At 39.2% G+C, this 15,416-nt stretch overlaps 1 protein-coding gene across 2 annotated transcripts in view; it reads left to right on the top strand.

Annotated features, from left to right (window-relative positions):
• Positions 1-15,164, top strand: part of fam171a2a (family with sequence similarity 171 member A2a) — a 58,180-nt gene extending 43,016 nt beyond the window's left edge. Inside the window, exons 5-8 of one of the 2 annotated variants that reach the window (XM_017686251.2) lie at positions 435-614; positions 7,433-7,546; positions 7,631-7,778; positions 8,087-15,164. In XM_017686251.2, coding sequence (XP_017541740.2) covers positions 435-614; positions 7,433-7,546; positions 7,631-7,778; positions 8,087-9,590 — 1,946 coding nt within the window. In that variant the 3' untranslated portion in view covers positions 9,591-15,164. The remainder of the gene's footprint in view (positions 1-434; positions 615-7,432; positions 7,547-7,630; positions 7,779-8,086) is intronic. The other variant, XM_017686260.2, reaches the window with a different exon arrangement.
• Positions 15,165-15,416: the final 252 nt, after the last annotated feature.

Genomic DNA, 15,416 nt, shown 5'->3' with positions numbered 1-15,416 from the left:
TCAATTCATATCATAATAAATTATCTCCTGTTTTACTTGTAAACATATGTAGCATTTTGACAGAATGTCTCTGCATGGTTAAACTGCCACTTGCTAGTAACAACTGTGACATTTAAGGGTTACGGTGTAGGACAGGGTTATTCAACTCTAGTCCTGAGGTGATGTCCAGTACAGTGTGGTGATTTCTCTACTTTAATACATTCATTTCAACTCATCGGTTAATTACCAAGTGTTTGTTGTAGAAGATCAGAAGAATCACCAGACTCTGCTGAACTGCACCATTCAGGACAGAAACTGATGGCCCCTGGTGCAGGAGAATCTTTCCATATGAGCTGAAGTGGTGGACTTAAGCTCTCATTAGCCCCTGTCCACTGGAACCTGTGATTTAGGCCATTGCAGGCTGTCTTATTACCTCCATCTCTCCCTTCTGTCAGGTTCAAACAGCAGCTGGGTAGAGCTGTCTGCAGTCGCTGCAGTGTGTGCCAGACTCACTGGACCCAACGGTACTGAGGTCCAGGTATCGGACCCCATCCATGTGTCTGTTCCGCTTCCCTCAGACTCACCCCTCAAGACTGCCACCAGCGTGCCTGTCTGGAGGTTCGAGGATAGGGCAGGTAAAGAAGACATCAGTTCCACAAAGAAGGGGTTAATCAGATATTTCTATTCAAGTGCTATGTAGTTATTCTAGGCAATGTAGACTTTCCAGCAAGCTTGTGGAGGAATTGGGAACACCAAAGCTGATAGCCTCTGTTTTACTTTTGTTTAGTTGTAAGAAACAGTTGGTCATCCAAGTTTGAATATCTTTGATAAACTGATTATGCCTTTTTTTTAAAACACTCATCACCAAGTTTTAAGGGACGGAACTGTAGATCATCTGCATAACAGTGAAAAGAAATGTTACGCTGGCATGTACTGGGGAAGCATGTATATATAGAAAAAGGATGGGCACCAAAATGGGCCTTTGTGGAACCCTACGCTCTTAAAAATAATGGTTCTTTAGGGGTTCTTTAGTAAAGAAAATGCTTCTATATAGAACCATAAGCATTCAATGAACTCTTTGCATGATGAAAGGGTTCCTTGGATCTTCAGATTCATGGAGAATGTGCTGTAGATGGTTCTAAATAGAACCATTTTGAAAAGGGTTCTATACAGCACCAAAAAGGGTTCTATTGGTATGATGTCAAGCCTACACACTTAAATATGATGGTTCTTCAAGGGCTCTTTAGTAAAAAAAATGGTTCTATATAGAGCCATGAACATTCACAGAACCTTCTATGATTAAAGGGTGCTTTGCATCATGAAAATGTCTTTAGATTAATGGAGAATGTGCTGTAGATTGTTTACATTAAGGTTCTCTATAGTACCAAAATGGTTGTTATAATAGAAAAACCCTTTTTGGTGCTATGTAGAACCCTTTTCAAAAAGAACAATTTAACTATGCCAACACTTTAATCATGCAAAGGGTTCTGTGAGTGTTCATGGTTTCATGTAGAACCATTTTCTATACTAAAGAACCCCTAAAAGAACCATCTTTTTAAGTGTATACGTGTTATAATCAACATTGTTAATTGACATCCCTCTTTATTGTTCCTGTGCAAGTTTCTTAATTGCTCTTAAATGAACCTTGATAATAAATACACAAACCAATTGCTAATGCTAGTTAAACTCCTTAAGGAATATCCCTGGTCTGGTCTAGTACAGTGGAATAAGCACAGATCCATCTGTGCCTCTAGCCAGCTGCTCCAAGCACTTACAGTCCTAAAGTCCTGATGGCAGTGCTGCTTCACTGAAGAGGCTGTTACGTAATGTGGTGCATGCTGGGATAGAGCGAGGAGAGGCTGATAGCTACCTTTGCTGTCTCTTTGGTGTCAGTGATGTGGCAGGGAGGCTTGCTTTGGATTCAGCAGGCAATGATTCATTCTGACCCAGAAATGCATTTGTTTCCCACTCACCTGCATGGTGTTCCCCTGTTCTCAGACAGAGCACCAAGGAGGATTCCACTGGGCTCAGTGCTAGTAGTCTGCAGGTGGTTCAGTCAGTCTCTCTGTGGAGGGATAATAGCCTGCCAACTTCTAAAAGAGAAATAATCACTGGCCTCATTGTTATCTCCTCAAAAGAGAATTGACTAACCCTTAAAAGTGTAGAGTTGTAATTGTCATTTTGCTCTACATTGAATTTTCACTTTGTTAAACTGAGGAATATTTACTGCAAACTCTTAAGACCATTTACCATTCATCTGGTGGAGGATCATTTTCTTGTATGAACTACTGAGTAGCGTTCCAGAGAATATTAGAAATTCAAGTTCGATAGATGTTTTTAAATCCAGATAAAAAAAAATGTTTAGGCTATCATATGCCTTCGAAGTATTTTGGTCTATTCTCTTTTGTTTGTAATTGTGCTGGTATTTTTTATCAGTCCAATATTTTACTTATTTTAATGTGTAAAGAAGTCTGAGATATTGTAACTACAGTGACAAGTGCTATAAAGATGATGTTATTGTTAGTGTTATTATTATTAGTAGTAGTAGCAGTATTGCTATTTTGTTGTTGTTTCTTGTTTACGTTACTTAATTATGTAATTACAGCATTAATTACTTATGAATGTAACTTATGAATGACATTTACATTTAAATTGTATTCTGTATTGACAGGCTCAATGCTGCACTTTTTTCATTTATTTAAATGCAAAAATGACAAATTACTATTTTCATAAGAATAACATTTCATTGTTAAATAACCTTTAGTTTTTAAGTCTTAAGTCTAGTGTTAACAGTTAACATTAGACTGTACATTTCACTGAAATATATATATATATATATATATATATATATATATATATATATATATATATATATATGGTGTTGTCAGATATTTAGACATTAATGACTGTGAGTGGAATTCTTTTCAGAGGAAAGTAAATCTATACTGACTACTTATATCCAAGTTTCATTTCTATAGTGTTGTCCCATGAAAAGATAATATAAAATATTTGCGGAAATGTGAGTGGTGTACTCGCTTTTGTGAGATACTGTAATGTATACGTGTTGCAATGATGTAGAAAAATAAAAATCAACAAAAATGGAGATACACATTTGATGATGGCATGTAATCATTATAGCTGTGAAGGGTCCACCTAGTGAGAAATGAAAGAAAACCTAGTGGAAACACTGATATGCATGTTTGGAAGCAACCACAGCTTTTGAATCTTTGCATCCTGTAGACTTGCTGAGTCTGGCTTTATTGCGCATTCATTAGGTCCTCTTAAAAATGTGTAGTAAACAATATGTTTAGCCACCATTGGCTGTAAAGAAAAATCTCAAATTGTCTCCCACCAGGCAGCTTAGTCGGAGGAGTCTTAATCCTGCAGGCCCATTTGCCCAGTCGTTTAGATGAAAGCCTCCTTGAATAGCACTGAGAACAAGGCCTGCACAGTTAGCGCCGTTGCTAGGATAGCATATTTTGAGATGCAATCTGAAGGGCATTTTTGCTCTTGTGCAGCATTTGAATGGTAGATGGTATATAACAACAAACCCCATGTGTTTTCTTAAAGGGCCAATGTCACAGAAAAGCAGCTTTTAAACAAGAGTTTGATGTAGCATGTAAACTATGTAAACAATTACTCCCATGACATAGTCCATATAGGATAACTGAGCCTGCTTTGAAATCATAGTTTTTGTGACAACATGAAAACCACACATTTTTACACATCCACCTATTGAGCCTACAGCAATTTAGCTCCATCTATTCACAGCAACAAGGACTATTTCAGCCTGGGGTGCTTATTGAATGAGACACAGTATAGGTCAGCCAATCAGAACAGAGGTCATTTGCATACATCTGTCTTAAAGGCACACTAACAAAACAGCCAGTTTAATTGTAAAAGATTAAGTACGGTTGGAAAATGGTCATGTATAAATGAATTATGACTATTTTGGTGCAGAAAATGATAGACCTCACAAATGCAGGGGGGAGAATGTAAAAAATTTAGAATGAGAGTCAGTAACAACTGAAACTTCAAGGCTTTTGCCAATTTTATGCATTGGCATGAAGAAAGAAATCTTAAAGAAAACATAGAGGCATTTCTGCTGTGTACATCTGGCAGTAATACTTTTACATTCCATCTTATATCCACATTAACAGGTCACCGCATGGTCTAACCTGATCACTTATTGTTCAAACCACTATTCATGGTGAGTGGAGCCTATCTGGGTCATTTCCTCATATGTATTTGCCCTAAAGGCAACAGTCCAAAGTGGGCTCTCTTTATGGCTTCTCAAAAAAAGTGACATGGTAAATGAATGTTGCCCTTTGTTTATTTTGTACCTCACAATTGTCACTGTCATTAAAGCACTGCAGTTGTAGGTTTGTCTTAATTTAGCTGTCAAGATGTCCTTCTAGGCTAAGCTTGAAAGTAGGCATGCGCATGTCCTGCTGCTGGGCATTAAGTAATAACTAATCCATATGTACTGGATAGTAATGTCTGACAGTGAAGCATCTGGTCCCGAAGAAAATCTCCTCTGATCCTGTTGACCCTCACTGTGTTTACGACGTGGTTGTTGTTGTTTGTTTATGAGACTTGCCTTACAGGTCTATAAATTGATGATATGATGCAAATTTAATAATATGCGAACTGTGATTCTAAATTATTTGCTGCATATAAAATGAAAATTGTTTTGTAGGGCTGATTATAAATAGGGGCAGTATAATATGGACAGAGCACTAGTATTGTGATTGTGTGCCTTGCACTATATTTAAGGGCCCATATCCTGCATGGTTCCTGTACTTTAATTTTTCTTCTGAGGTCTATTTATCATATTTGTGTTGTTTTTGTATAACAAGATGAGCTGTATTTTCTTTTTTATGACATGTCTCGAACCTGGTTTCATTCCTTAGTGTTAAACAGGCTTTTTTTTTTTTAAAAGACTGATTTATGTAAATTATCTCTGTTTTGATTGGTGGCCTTGTACTATGCCTCATTTAAAAAGCACTCAGAGCTGAGACACTTCTTATAATTTTGGTGTGATGGCCAAGGCTAAAGTGTTGTAGTATGAATTGGGGAATGTATGTAAATGTGACATCATAAAAACAGATCAGACATTTTTGCAGTTTTTCGTTTCAATGAATAGACTGTATGAACAGTGAATTTTGAATCTTTACATATGTTTACATGCTACATTAAACTAAAGTCGGGAAAATTGGGTTTTCCATGATATTCCATGATATTCCCTTCCAAAACATGTTATGATTGGTTTGTATATTGCAGCATTCTGCGATATTTGTACTGTTAAGGCCAAAACAGACAAATTTAGCAATAAATAAATTATGTATTGTGCTGACCTACGTATAACTGGACTGTCAGTGGATCAAACCAGCACCAGGACCATTGAGAAACAGTAGCTAAAAACTTAGCACTGCTGTTCAGTCTTGTAAAACATTGAGGATACATTTCTTGATATCTTTCTGGCTGTCATCATAGGGCTCCCATTAGTCTGGGGAAACTAAGGATTCTTTTATTCATGCACTAATGCTTTTCTGCATCATTGCACACAGAAGTAGATGAAATGGAGGCTCGTTTCTCAGTCCACCGGACTGTGACAGCTCAGTTAAGAGAGTTGGGGAAAAATGGGTATGAATATGCATCATGTGTGGGTGGCCGGAATGAACTGGCCTTCAGAAAAGAGTCCTGCTATGAAGAATAAGATGATGCAGCCATTTGTTGTGGGCGTGTGCAGGATCATGTGTTTTTCTGTGTTAATGGGACAGTCGCCTTTTGAGCCCTGTTTATTTTGGAGACCGTTCAGACAAAAGAGAGTTTAGCCGAAAGAAATGGAGGAGGCTGCTTCACATAGGCTGTGCTGGGAAAGCCCCCCACTTTACCAACAGGGACTGAGCAAAGGTCTCCATACTGAACTAGACACATATTACCACCTAGTGGCCATACTGCAGTATGGCAACAGTGTTAGAGCCTATTATTGATATGCCTGCATCTGTTTAACTGCCTGTAAGGATTTGTTAAATGAATTGGTGGTGCTTTCAAGTTGTAAATCAGATATCACTATGGGGGTGGGGGGTATGCAGATAGCTGCCAAATTTGGAAGCAGGATTGGCCATTACTAAACCTGACAAGAGGGTAAGTCTATCAAGCATGACAAATCAGTCCTGCATAATGGAAACCCAACAAAGTCTTGTGTTTTTTAAAGTTAGACTGAATTCAGGTTTAGACCTACCTGGCTACTCTTGATACTGAGAAGCATAAACTTAGTAGTGGTCAGAATATCTGTGTTCTTTTATTAAATTATTTAAATTGTGATATTTAGTATCAGTACTTTTTTGGCTTTTTATAAATGCATAAATATAGTTCAGATTTGCAATAATCCTACATGAAGTTATGCACTGCATATGAGTAAGTGAACCAAGCTTGAAAATATTGTTTGAAAAAAGAGCTGTTGCAAGCTGGAATTGTCAGGAAGCATTAAGCCACTTTAACCTTCTCCTTAGGGGCATTCTGCAAATATCATGCTCTCTATTGCCCTGTGCAGGAAATCCTTAAATGCCATCATCTTTTGACTTTCTTAAACCTTTAGTAACTAACACTGATCTCTCATTTTCATAGCAATTCACAATCTGGTGTGTTCCATCACTACAGCAGGCGTTACGCTAGGGGTGTTCGGTAATGGGCCACATTACATTCAGTAGAGTGTCAGGACCAGACCAAAAAAAAAGTAGGCTAATAACACATCAGTAACTTCTCATGAATTTAGCTAGTAACATTAAGGTCAATTATCATATTACATTATCATATTACATAGATATATTAAAATGGAAATACAGTCACCCATGTAAAGTGTGTGTTCCCTTAGAGCCGCTTGTTCATAGTTTTGACATTGAGCTTCTGCATAGATTAATGCAAAACTTTTTTCAGCTTCAGGAATGATATAAAATGAACTAAAACTGCAAACAAATTAGGATAGCGTGTGCGTTTGAATTACATGTCTGTTAGTAACAACTTTTCACAAATACAGATGCGACATTCTTCTTCAAAAACACAAAATCATTAGCTATCTGGCTCCCTTATGCGTTAGCCAGCCAGTGAAAAAGAGCACATTTTAAAAAGCCTCCTCCAAAGCAACTGTAGTTTTCCCAAATGTACCCCTTCCACTTTGAAGTTACATTACCCGAGTGGGGTTGTCTTGGACTTGTGCACCACTGTAGGAGGAAAGTAGACAAGTTTACAACAGATGTAGCAATGATTACATTTTTTTTGTATTTTGGCCAGCGGGCCTCTTTCCTGAAGAATTACTATGAAGAGTGTAATTTGGTCTAGCAAACCTGCAAGCTTAACAGATTTACAGACTACAGGGAATCTGCTTTCACCTTTATCTTGAGCCTCTGTGTAAGTTGAAGCAGTATCTGATTGGGCTTATCTTCTGCAGGTCTATGGGTCAGAAGCGGTGCTGGCTACATTAAAAAAGATGGTGCTCAGATGACCTGGAGTTTTGTGGCACCACATTTAGGCTATTGGCTGGCAGCTTTCCCATCGGCTGCAGGTGAGTCCTGCTTTTCCCGAATTAAAAACCTCCTACACGTGGTCAACTGAGGCAAGTCTCTCAAAAAAGTTAAAACTCTCATAGTATGTCATTTTTATGTTCCAGGAACAGGCCTGAACACTTCTGGCCTGAGGGACATCACCACGTACCATACCATTTTCCTCCTGACCATTTTGGGCTCCATGGCCCTGCTGGTTCTAATCCTGCTTTGCTTGCTGCTCTACTACTGCAGGTATCCCTGTTCAAACTGCCAAGTCGAAACAAATCAAACTGAATTTGCCTAAATGCAGCTTAATGTTTTTTTATATTGAGAGTGGCCTTTAGCTGGCTTTGAGGCCAACTGTACCATGCTGAGGCAGATGCAGTACTGCTAGCGTAAGTCCACCTCTGAGTTCTTTAAGTGTGGGCGATAAAGACTTGAGGTAGATTTTCTGTTATATTTTCACTCTGTTTGTGGAATATATATTGCTATTTTATTATAAATGTGTGAAGTTACACATTTCACATTGAACTAATCTGGTTCATCCCTTTCTGTGTCAGGAGGAGATGCCTGAAACCCCGACATCATCATCGTAAAATGCATATCTCCTCCACTCTAGAGAGCTCCAAAAGAGACCAGGGTACGTCCACTTCCCAGCTGAATCTCATTAGCAGCGCGCACATGGAGACAGCCTCCTCTACTGGAGAGCCGGATGGTGTGAAATCTGACCTGTCCTCCACCCGGGACCTGCACAGCTCACGGGAGGACTTCTTCAGACATGGCTCTGGACACAAGTCATACCACTCAAAGGGTAGCATGAACAGCAAGCGTGGTGAGAGCTTCCCGCTGCAGGCCACCCGCTCCACCAACACTAACAATCTGGACCTGCTCTTGCGAGATGATGTTGCCAGAGGCTACAGCCCAGCCGAAGATTCTGATGACCTCAGGCACAATCACCATCACCATAATGCCAAGGACAACCAAGGTTACACCTCTGATCCTCCATCTCCCCCACCTTTGTTGCCTCCATTTGCTGGCCATTACCACAGTCGGGACAGCAAGCCCCCAGATTACTGTGCCTCCCAGGCTGCAGATCACCTGAATGTGAACACACAGCCTGGCCAGCTCATCTTCTGCCACTCCATGGAACAGATGAAGGAGAGCATGTACCACAGCGTGGTGCCCACATTAGTCATCCCGGCGCATTACATGCGCCTCTCTTCAGATCTCTCAGCTGTGGAGCAGGCCATGGAGAGGCAGCAGCAGCTTCAGCATGACACAGAGGGAATTCAGGTTAGCATGACGCTTCCTCGCCATCAGGGTCAGCAACAGCAGTCCACCAAGCCACAGAAGGAGGAGGACAAAGCTGACCAGCAGGGAGAGGGACCTGAAGAGCAGAATGGGGCTTCAGACTCTTGTTCCACAGGTCCCGTCCACATCCCTGTGCTGTTTGATGACTCCACCATGGCACAGGTTAATGGGGAGTTGAAGGCACTTACGGAGAAGAAGCTGCTGGAGCTAGGTGTGAAACCGCATCCCCTGGCATGGTTTGTGTCCCTTGACGGTCGTTCAAACTCCCTCGTCCGCCACTCCTACATTGAACTAGGCAATGAGGCCTTGCGGGCTCCAGCCCAGGAGCACCGGGCGGAAACATACCCAGGAAATTCAGGCAGGTCTTCACAGAGGAAAAGTAAAGAGGAGAACAAGGGGAAAGAAGGAGGTGAGAGGAAGGCCCATGGCAAGATCTATTCCAAGCTTCCTGTTATTGACACTACAGATCCTAGCAGCAGCAGCGAAAGCCACACAGCCACATACTCACCAGAAGATAGCTCAATGGCACCTCTGCTGGACGAGGCCCCAGAATGTTCCCGAGGAGGAACATTTCCCCGCCGAGGGCGCATTCGGGACAACAGTGCTTGCAGCAGTGCCGCCGAGGTCCACAGGGACTCGGTGACCAGCCCTGACGACGATGATAATGATGACAAGGATGATGAAGGAGAGAATAAGAAGAGCCCTTGGCAGAAGCGTGAGGAGAGGCCACTCATGGTGTTCAACGTCAAGTAGACAGTGATACTTTGTAACACTCTTGACACTTTGTCTACACTTTTGCCCCTCTTATGGTCACAGTAGGAACAAGAATGCAAGAAAAACAGTCGAAAGCACAAAAAGACATCGAGGACGACACTTACCCAAGGACAAGGTGGCTAATGTCACTTTGCATCAGGACAGGCAAAGTCTGGGTGTAGCAATGAAAGGTAGTACCTGGCTAGTGGTTAATGCTCACATCTTCGCAGATGTAAGCAGGATGATAAATAACATGGGATGTTGACACCATGCCACAGAACCAGAGGATGCCGTATTTTTTACAGTCTAGTTTATTATTTGACATTTTTTAATCTTTGCTGCAGTTAACTGTCAATGTCACCCCTCTCAAGTGGTGTTCCTCCTCCCTCTAGTGACCCCTCCTACTCCACAGTAGGAATGTCTTTGAGCCATTTTAAACTGACTTTGGGAAGTAATCCACAGGCCTTAAAGAATACCACAACAGAGAAAGACAGCCTAAAAAGTGAGACACAAAACGGAGACTGAATCAAGGAAATTTGAATGTTTTGTTTCTTTTTCCTGAAGCTGAGGGCTTTGTCCCAGGTTTGGTTTTATATAATTAATTAGTGCTGAAACACAGAGATGTATGTGTGTTTGAATCATATCTTTCACAAAAGGGTGTGGCATAGTCAATGGATTTAATCTGCATTTACTCAAAAATATGACACACTCAAATATTCATATAAATTTTGCTCCTGGTAGAAGCTGCTCTTTGAACCTGATCTGAGGTATTGAAACGATAGCACTTTTTTTCCTTTTTTGTAGCTATAGTGACTGTTCTGCTGTGAGATTTAACGGATCATTTGCAAAATCCTAACAAGTCCTGCCACCGTTATTTATCGTTACTACATCCATTAAACTTTCAGTTCAAATCACCTGGTAGAATCTGTAACACTTGAGCTAAAAGACTAAAAGGTTCAGTAGTAATAGGAAAATTTTTGTAGTACACTAGAGAGTGCATTTATCATATTTTTCAATTAAAAATTGACAGGATTTCACAATATTTGAGAACTCAAAAAATATACATGTAGACCAAATTAAAGTGAACAAAAAAATTGTTTCTGGAAACCATGTTTACATTAATCAAACCAGGCTAATCATACCGTCTCTCGACATTACAGCAGTAGTTTTTCAAGCGTAAAAAGGAGAAGGTTTAAGCGATAAAAGTTGTCCCTTCACATTAGCTAAAGCTAACACTGGAGCTAGTCAGAGCAACATAAGATGTCTTTACACAGTGTCTTACAGCAAACTTTAATGAAACAATACAGAATATGACATGTATATGTCCATTAATATTGCATGTTTATACAGTATTTTAATCACAAATGTGAGATCTCTACAGTCCTGCTTAATCTGACTAATGTATCCTGCTAGATATCATAGTAAATGTGTATTTTTAGCAATTACACTAACAAAAAAGATTAAAAGTTAGCCTACCTGGCAGTCTGTGTAAGTCTATATGTTACTAGTTTTCACCCTGAGCTTCAGGAATGAAATAAAAACATATCTTCCAGATGATCAGGATAATGATCAGGCGAAATATTTCCTCAGTAACACTTTTCCACCATTTCTTAGACTAATAATTCAAAGTAATGTACTGTAACCACCAGTTTGTTTTGAAGAGCTTTTCTTTCGCTTGATGTAGGAAATGTTTAGGGACAAATGGGATTGGCTGAGAGATGTATCAATCATAATTGTGCGGTCAGTTTTTGTGACATGCAGATTTTGTTCAGATTACTGTAATTCTAACTATGTCTAACATTAACCACTTCAGTTACACTTATTTTCTGCCAATTATTGTATTGTGTAAATCTAGGTAAAGTGAGCTAATTTTGGCAGGTATTAAGTTATCAATTGGACAGTGTAATTTCAGTTGATAAGTCTAGATCTTGGGTCACTAATATTATCATCAAATTGCAGATGAGCATAAGCAGGTTTACTCCTGATTTTATATGTTTAATCAGTTGGTCTCAGTCTTAAAGCACATACCATGGTACATGAGACGTGCTCCTGCATTGCTGGAATATAAACCTGCAGCCGCGTCATCCCTTTGCAGATATGATTGGTGACCACTGGTCTGGACCACTGCAGCATAAATGATTGTGAAATACAAATATATGGAACATTACCACCGTCTTCTAAATGGCACAGTAACGTCCGATAAAATACAACTTCCCTTTCTACAGAGACCTTCACAAGATATTAGCATTTGTTTGATGTTGTATATCCCAGCCAGCTGTAATGTAAAGTTTTAAAGTAACATTGCCTTAAAAGACAGTAAACAGACGACAGCCTAGCAAGTTAATGCATTGAAACAATCAGCTCCAGACAGTCTGATAACTTATGGGAGGTTGGGAAAAAACAACAGTATAATGCTGTATTAAGCCAGTACTTTAATGTCTTGCCATGGTAGTCTTGTTTTAAAGGTTTTACATTAGAATTCCCTACGTGGTATAATAGGATTACTACTACTTTATTAGTTTACTTGTTTGGCATGTTATACAGTATTCTGTAATCTAGCACTGTATCCCACAGCATCAATCAGAGTTCATAATTTTATATATTGTTTCTCTGTTCCGGTCTTCAGTGTTCTCTCACAATCCAGTGTGCATTAGGCAAACACAACAAACAGCCCTGTGGTGCCAACCATTCCAGACTGCTAGCCTAGCCACTGAGATACAGGCTAATAAATGCAACCAAGCTATTACATACAACCAAGTTATTACCTCAGTCGTCAAACAAAATTGTGAAGAAAACAGTGATTTTATCTTTATTTGTCACAAAAAGGATTTTCTACACTTTTAGCTAGAGAAACCAAACCAAACGGAGGTAAGGTATTTAGATAGCCTGGTAGCTAACTTGCTTAAAATGAGCTTTTACCTTGTTGTCCTCATCTGATAGCTTCCTAACAGTACCATTACCTATCAGGTTTCCTTCTGCATTCACCAGCTAACAAAAAACAAAAGTTTTTTGGGGGTTCACCCCAAAAAAATCCATCTTGAGGCAGTTATAGTTTTTTCAGGTGTTCCTCCTACCTTCAACATATGTCATCAGAAGAGGGTTTTTAAAGTCTTTAAACAGGAAAACCTTACTCTGGAGACCGCGCAGCTGAAGCATGTTTACAACAGATGTAGTGATGGTATTTTTTTCATTTTGTCCAGAGTGTCCCTTTAAGATCAGACTAAGAAGAGCAGCTTCTATCTGGATGTGTTTGTACTCCAAATCTGCCCGGTATAGAATGTTCTGAGCCACCTTCTCACTCACTTGACATAGCTGGATAAGTGTTGAAAAGTGGAGGAGTGTTTTGACTGACCAGGCTGTGGTGGCCTGGCTCCTCTCGTTTCAGTTTTTCTGACCTTCGCTAGCTCTAACCTTTTGCTGCACTGTACGTCAGAAATACTTGCAATTCAGAAGTACTTTATTTCCACGAGTCAGTGAAGTGAAACCCGGTTCTTTCCGACTCCCTTGACAGGTGATGTGCATTGTGCTTGGAATGGTGATGCATGGATGAATTTACACTAGAGGAACTGTATCGAGTATTTTTTTAAAACATGTTTAAGTATTTCTCAGTGAAGCGCTCTTACTAAACTGTGTGAACCACTTATTGTTAATAACACTGTAGTAAACTTCTACTTTTGCTTTGGCCTCATGTATTTATTTTGCCTCTTCATGATGAGTCACGTCTCGTCACAGCATTGTTTTGTCTCTGTTTAAGATAAGTCACGTCTGGTCAGCATATTTGTACAAATGATTGAAATTTATCTGTTCAAATAGTCTTAAAATATCCCTCTTTGCACCCCTAAAGAAATTCTATAGCATGCCAGATTTAAAAAGGCAGTGCTATTGTAACCTGTCTTAAGATCCTTCCCATGGCGTACTTTCTCTCACTCAAGCTTTCTTACTTACACTCTCGCACCTTCTCTCTCCTGCCTTCTTTCTCTCTCCAGTTTATTCATCACCTTTCAAGTGCCTTTTCATGTCAAGCATAGTCTTACTGAGCTCAAACTGTTCTGCTCAAAGTTGCCAGAATGTTACTGACAAAATGACAGTCTTGGGCATAGGGCCAGTTTTCATCATACAGATACATTTTGTTTAGTCTAGGCTGTGTAAGACTGACCCACGCTGACTTACTGCTTATCTGTTATATTTCTGACCTACTCTGATCAATAACTGCTGCAGTCGATCATATTGCATAACAGGAGCCCATATATCATTTGTTGTTTTCCTTTTGTTTAAGAATTGCTCTCTGATTTCTCACTTGCCTCAACATGCTGTACTACTTTTTATGGAAACACCCAGAATAACTTGATTTTGGGTTCGTTCCTGTGACACACTGGGAAAACTTGATAAGTCCTCTGGTGTGAAAAGATCTTGTGTGTATGTGTTCATGAGGCCTCCAGAACATAGACAACAGTTTTTCACCAGTAATATAGTTAATGCTTCATATGTATTATTAATCTATTAAATGCCCTCTTCTCTAATGCTCATATTTAGTGTCTCAGCAGAAGAAGAGCAGTCACTTGTTCTACGTTCATTAAGCTCTGCTTTAGATGGACACATCCGTTCAGAGGTTTGGAATCGCTTCTCATAATAATTATTCAAAAATAACATACAGTCTAGATTAAAATATAAACTAGACACCTACATATTTACAGTTTTATTGTTATTCACAATGTAAAGGATTTTGGCAATTACAAGAAGTTATTACATGGAAACTATAGTAAAGGCTGAGTAATTTTAATACACTGTACTTATCTGTTTATTATGAATAGCTATTTGATTAGTGAGATTTGGTCAGTGCTTATCAAATGTGGGACATTCCGGATATGGATTTTATAATAAGTTCATTCTCGATGCTTTAGAGCTTTCTCAACTATTATGGAAGCTCCTATCATCAAACATTCTGTACATTTTACAGCTTCCTACAAAATATTTCAAACCTGTAGAATATTAGAATCATGTAAGGACTATTTTATACATGTACCTGCAACAAAATAGGTTCTAGATTATTCAAAACAGTTCTAAAAGTTTGGAGAGCTTGTTTTCTTGTTCTTGCCATGTTTATTTTGTTTTTACATGACAGACCTAGCAAAGTAGTTATAGCAACTCACAAAATGCATTTCAATGAATTGTACCACATGCTTCATTTTCTCTTATTTACACATAAAAATGAATAAGGGTTTGTTGTTATTGTTTTGATTTGTTTTGTCAAACCTTTCTGTCCCCTCAAAGTAGCCCCTTATCACCTTGTTGGAAAGGCTTTCCTTTGTTTGCACTAAAGTAACACTGATTGAATCACATACTAACATGCATTGTCCTGAACTGGACTCTGCTCATACTTTTTTCACTGTACTGGCCACTCTGTATGTATGAAAGTGCTGAAATGAGACTATTAAAGGTGAAGTTAAAGCTACAGAGTGATGTGGCTCGGGGTGTGAATCTGTGAAGGGAGAATGGCAACGTTTTGTTAGATTTAAGGAAACATTCTTTGTCATAGAGTAACTACGTTATAATAAAATACAACATTAAAACATTTATAATTCTGATTATTTATATGCTGCAGGTTTGTTTAATACGGTGCCGTTTTTCTAGGCATGAGTCATGGCTGTAAATCGTCCGCTAGAGGGCACGAGGGTGCATTTACGAATTAACATAATCGGATTGAGTTGGCTGACTCATGCAGACTGAAGGTTGAGGAATAAAGTGCTTATTTTTGTATTAAAAGAGAAATAACTAACTGACTTACATGCTTTTCTCCTAAATTCTTCAACGCGTAGATCGGAATGG

The sequence above is a fragment of the Pygocentrus nattereri genome, chromosome 14 (genome assembly GCF_015220715.1).
Source record: "Pygocentrus nattereri isolate fPygNat1 chromosome 14, fPygNat1.pri, whole genome shotgun sequence".
Classification (NCBI taxonomy): domain Eukaryota; kingdom Metazoa; phylum Chordata; class Actinopteri; order Characiformes; family Serrasalmidae; genus Pygocentrus; species Pygocentrus nattereri.
This window is presented reverse-complemented; position numbering and strand designations above follow the sequence as displayed.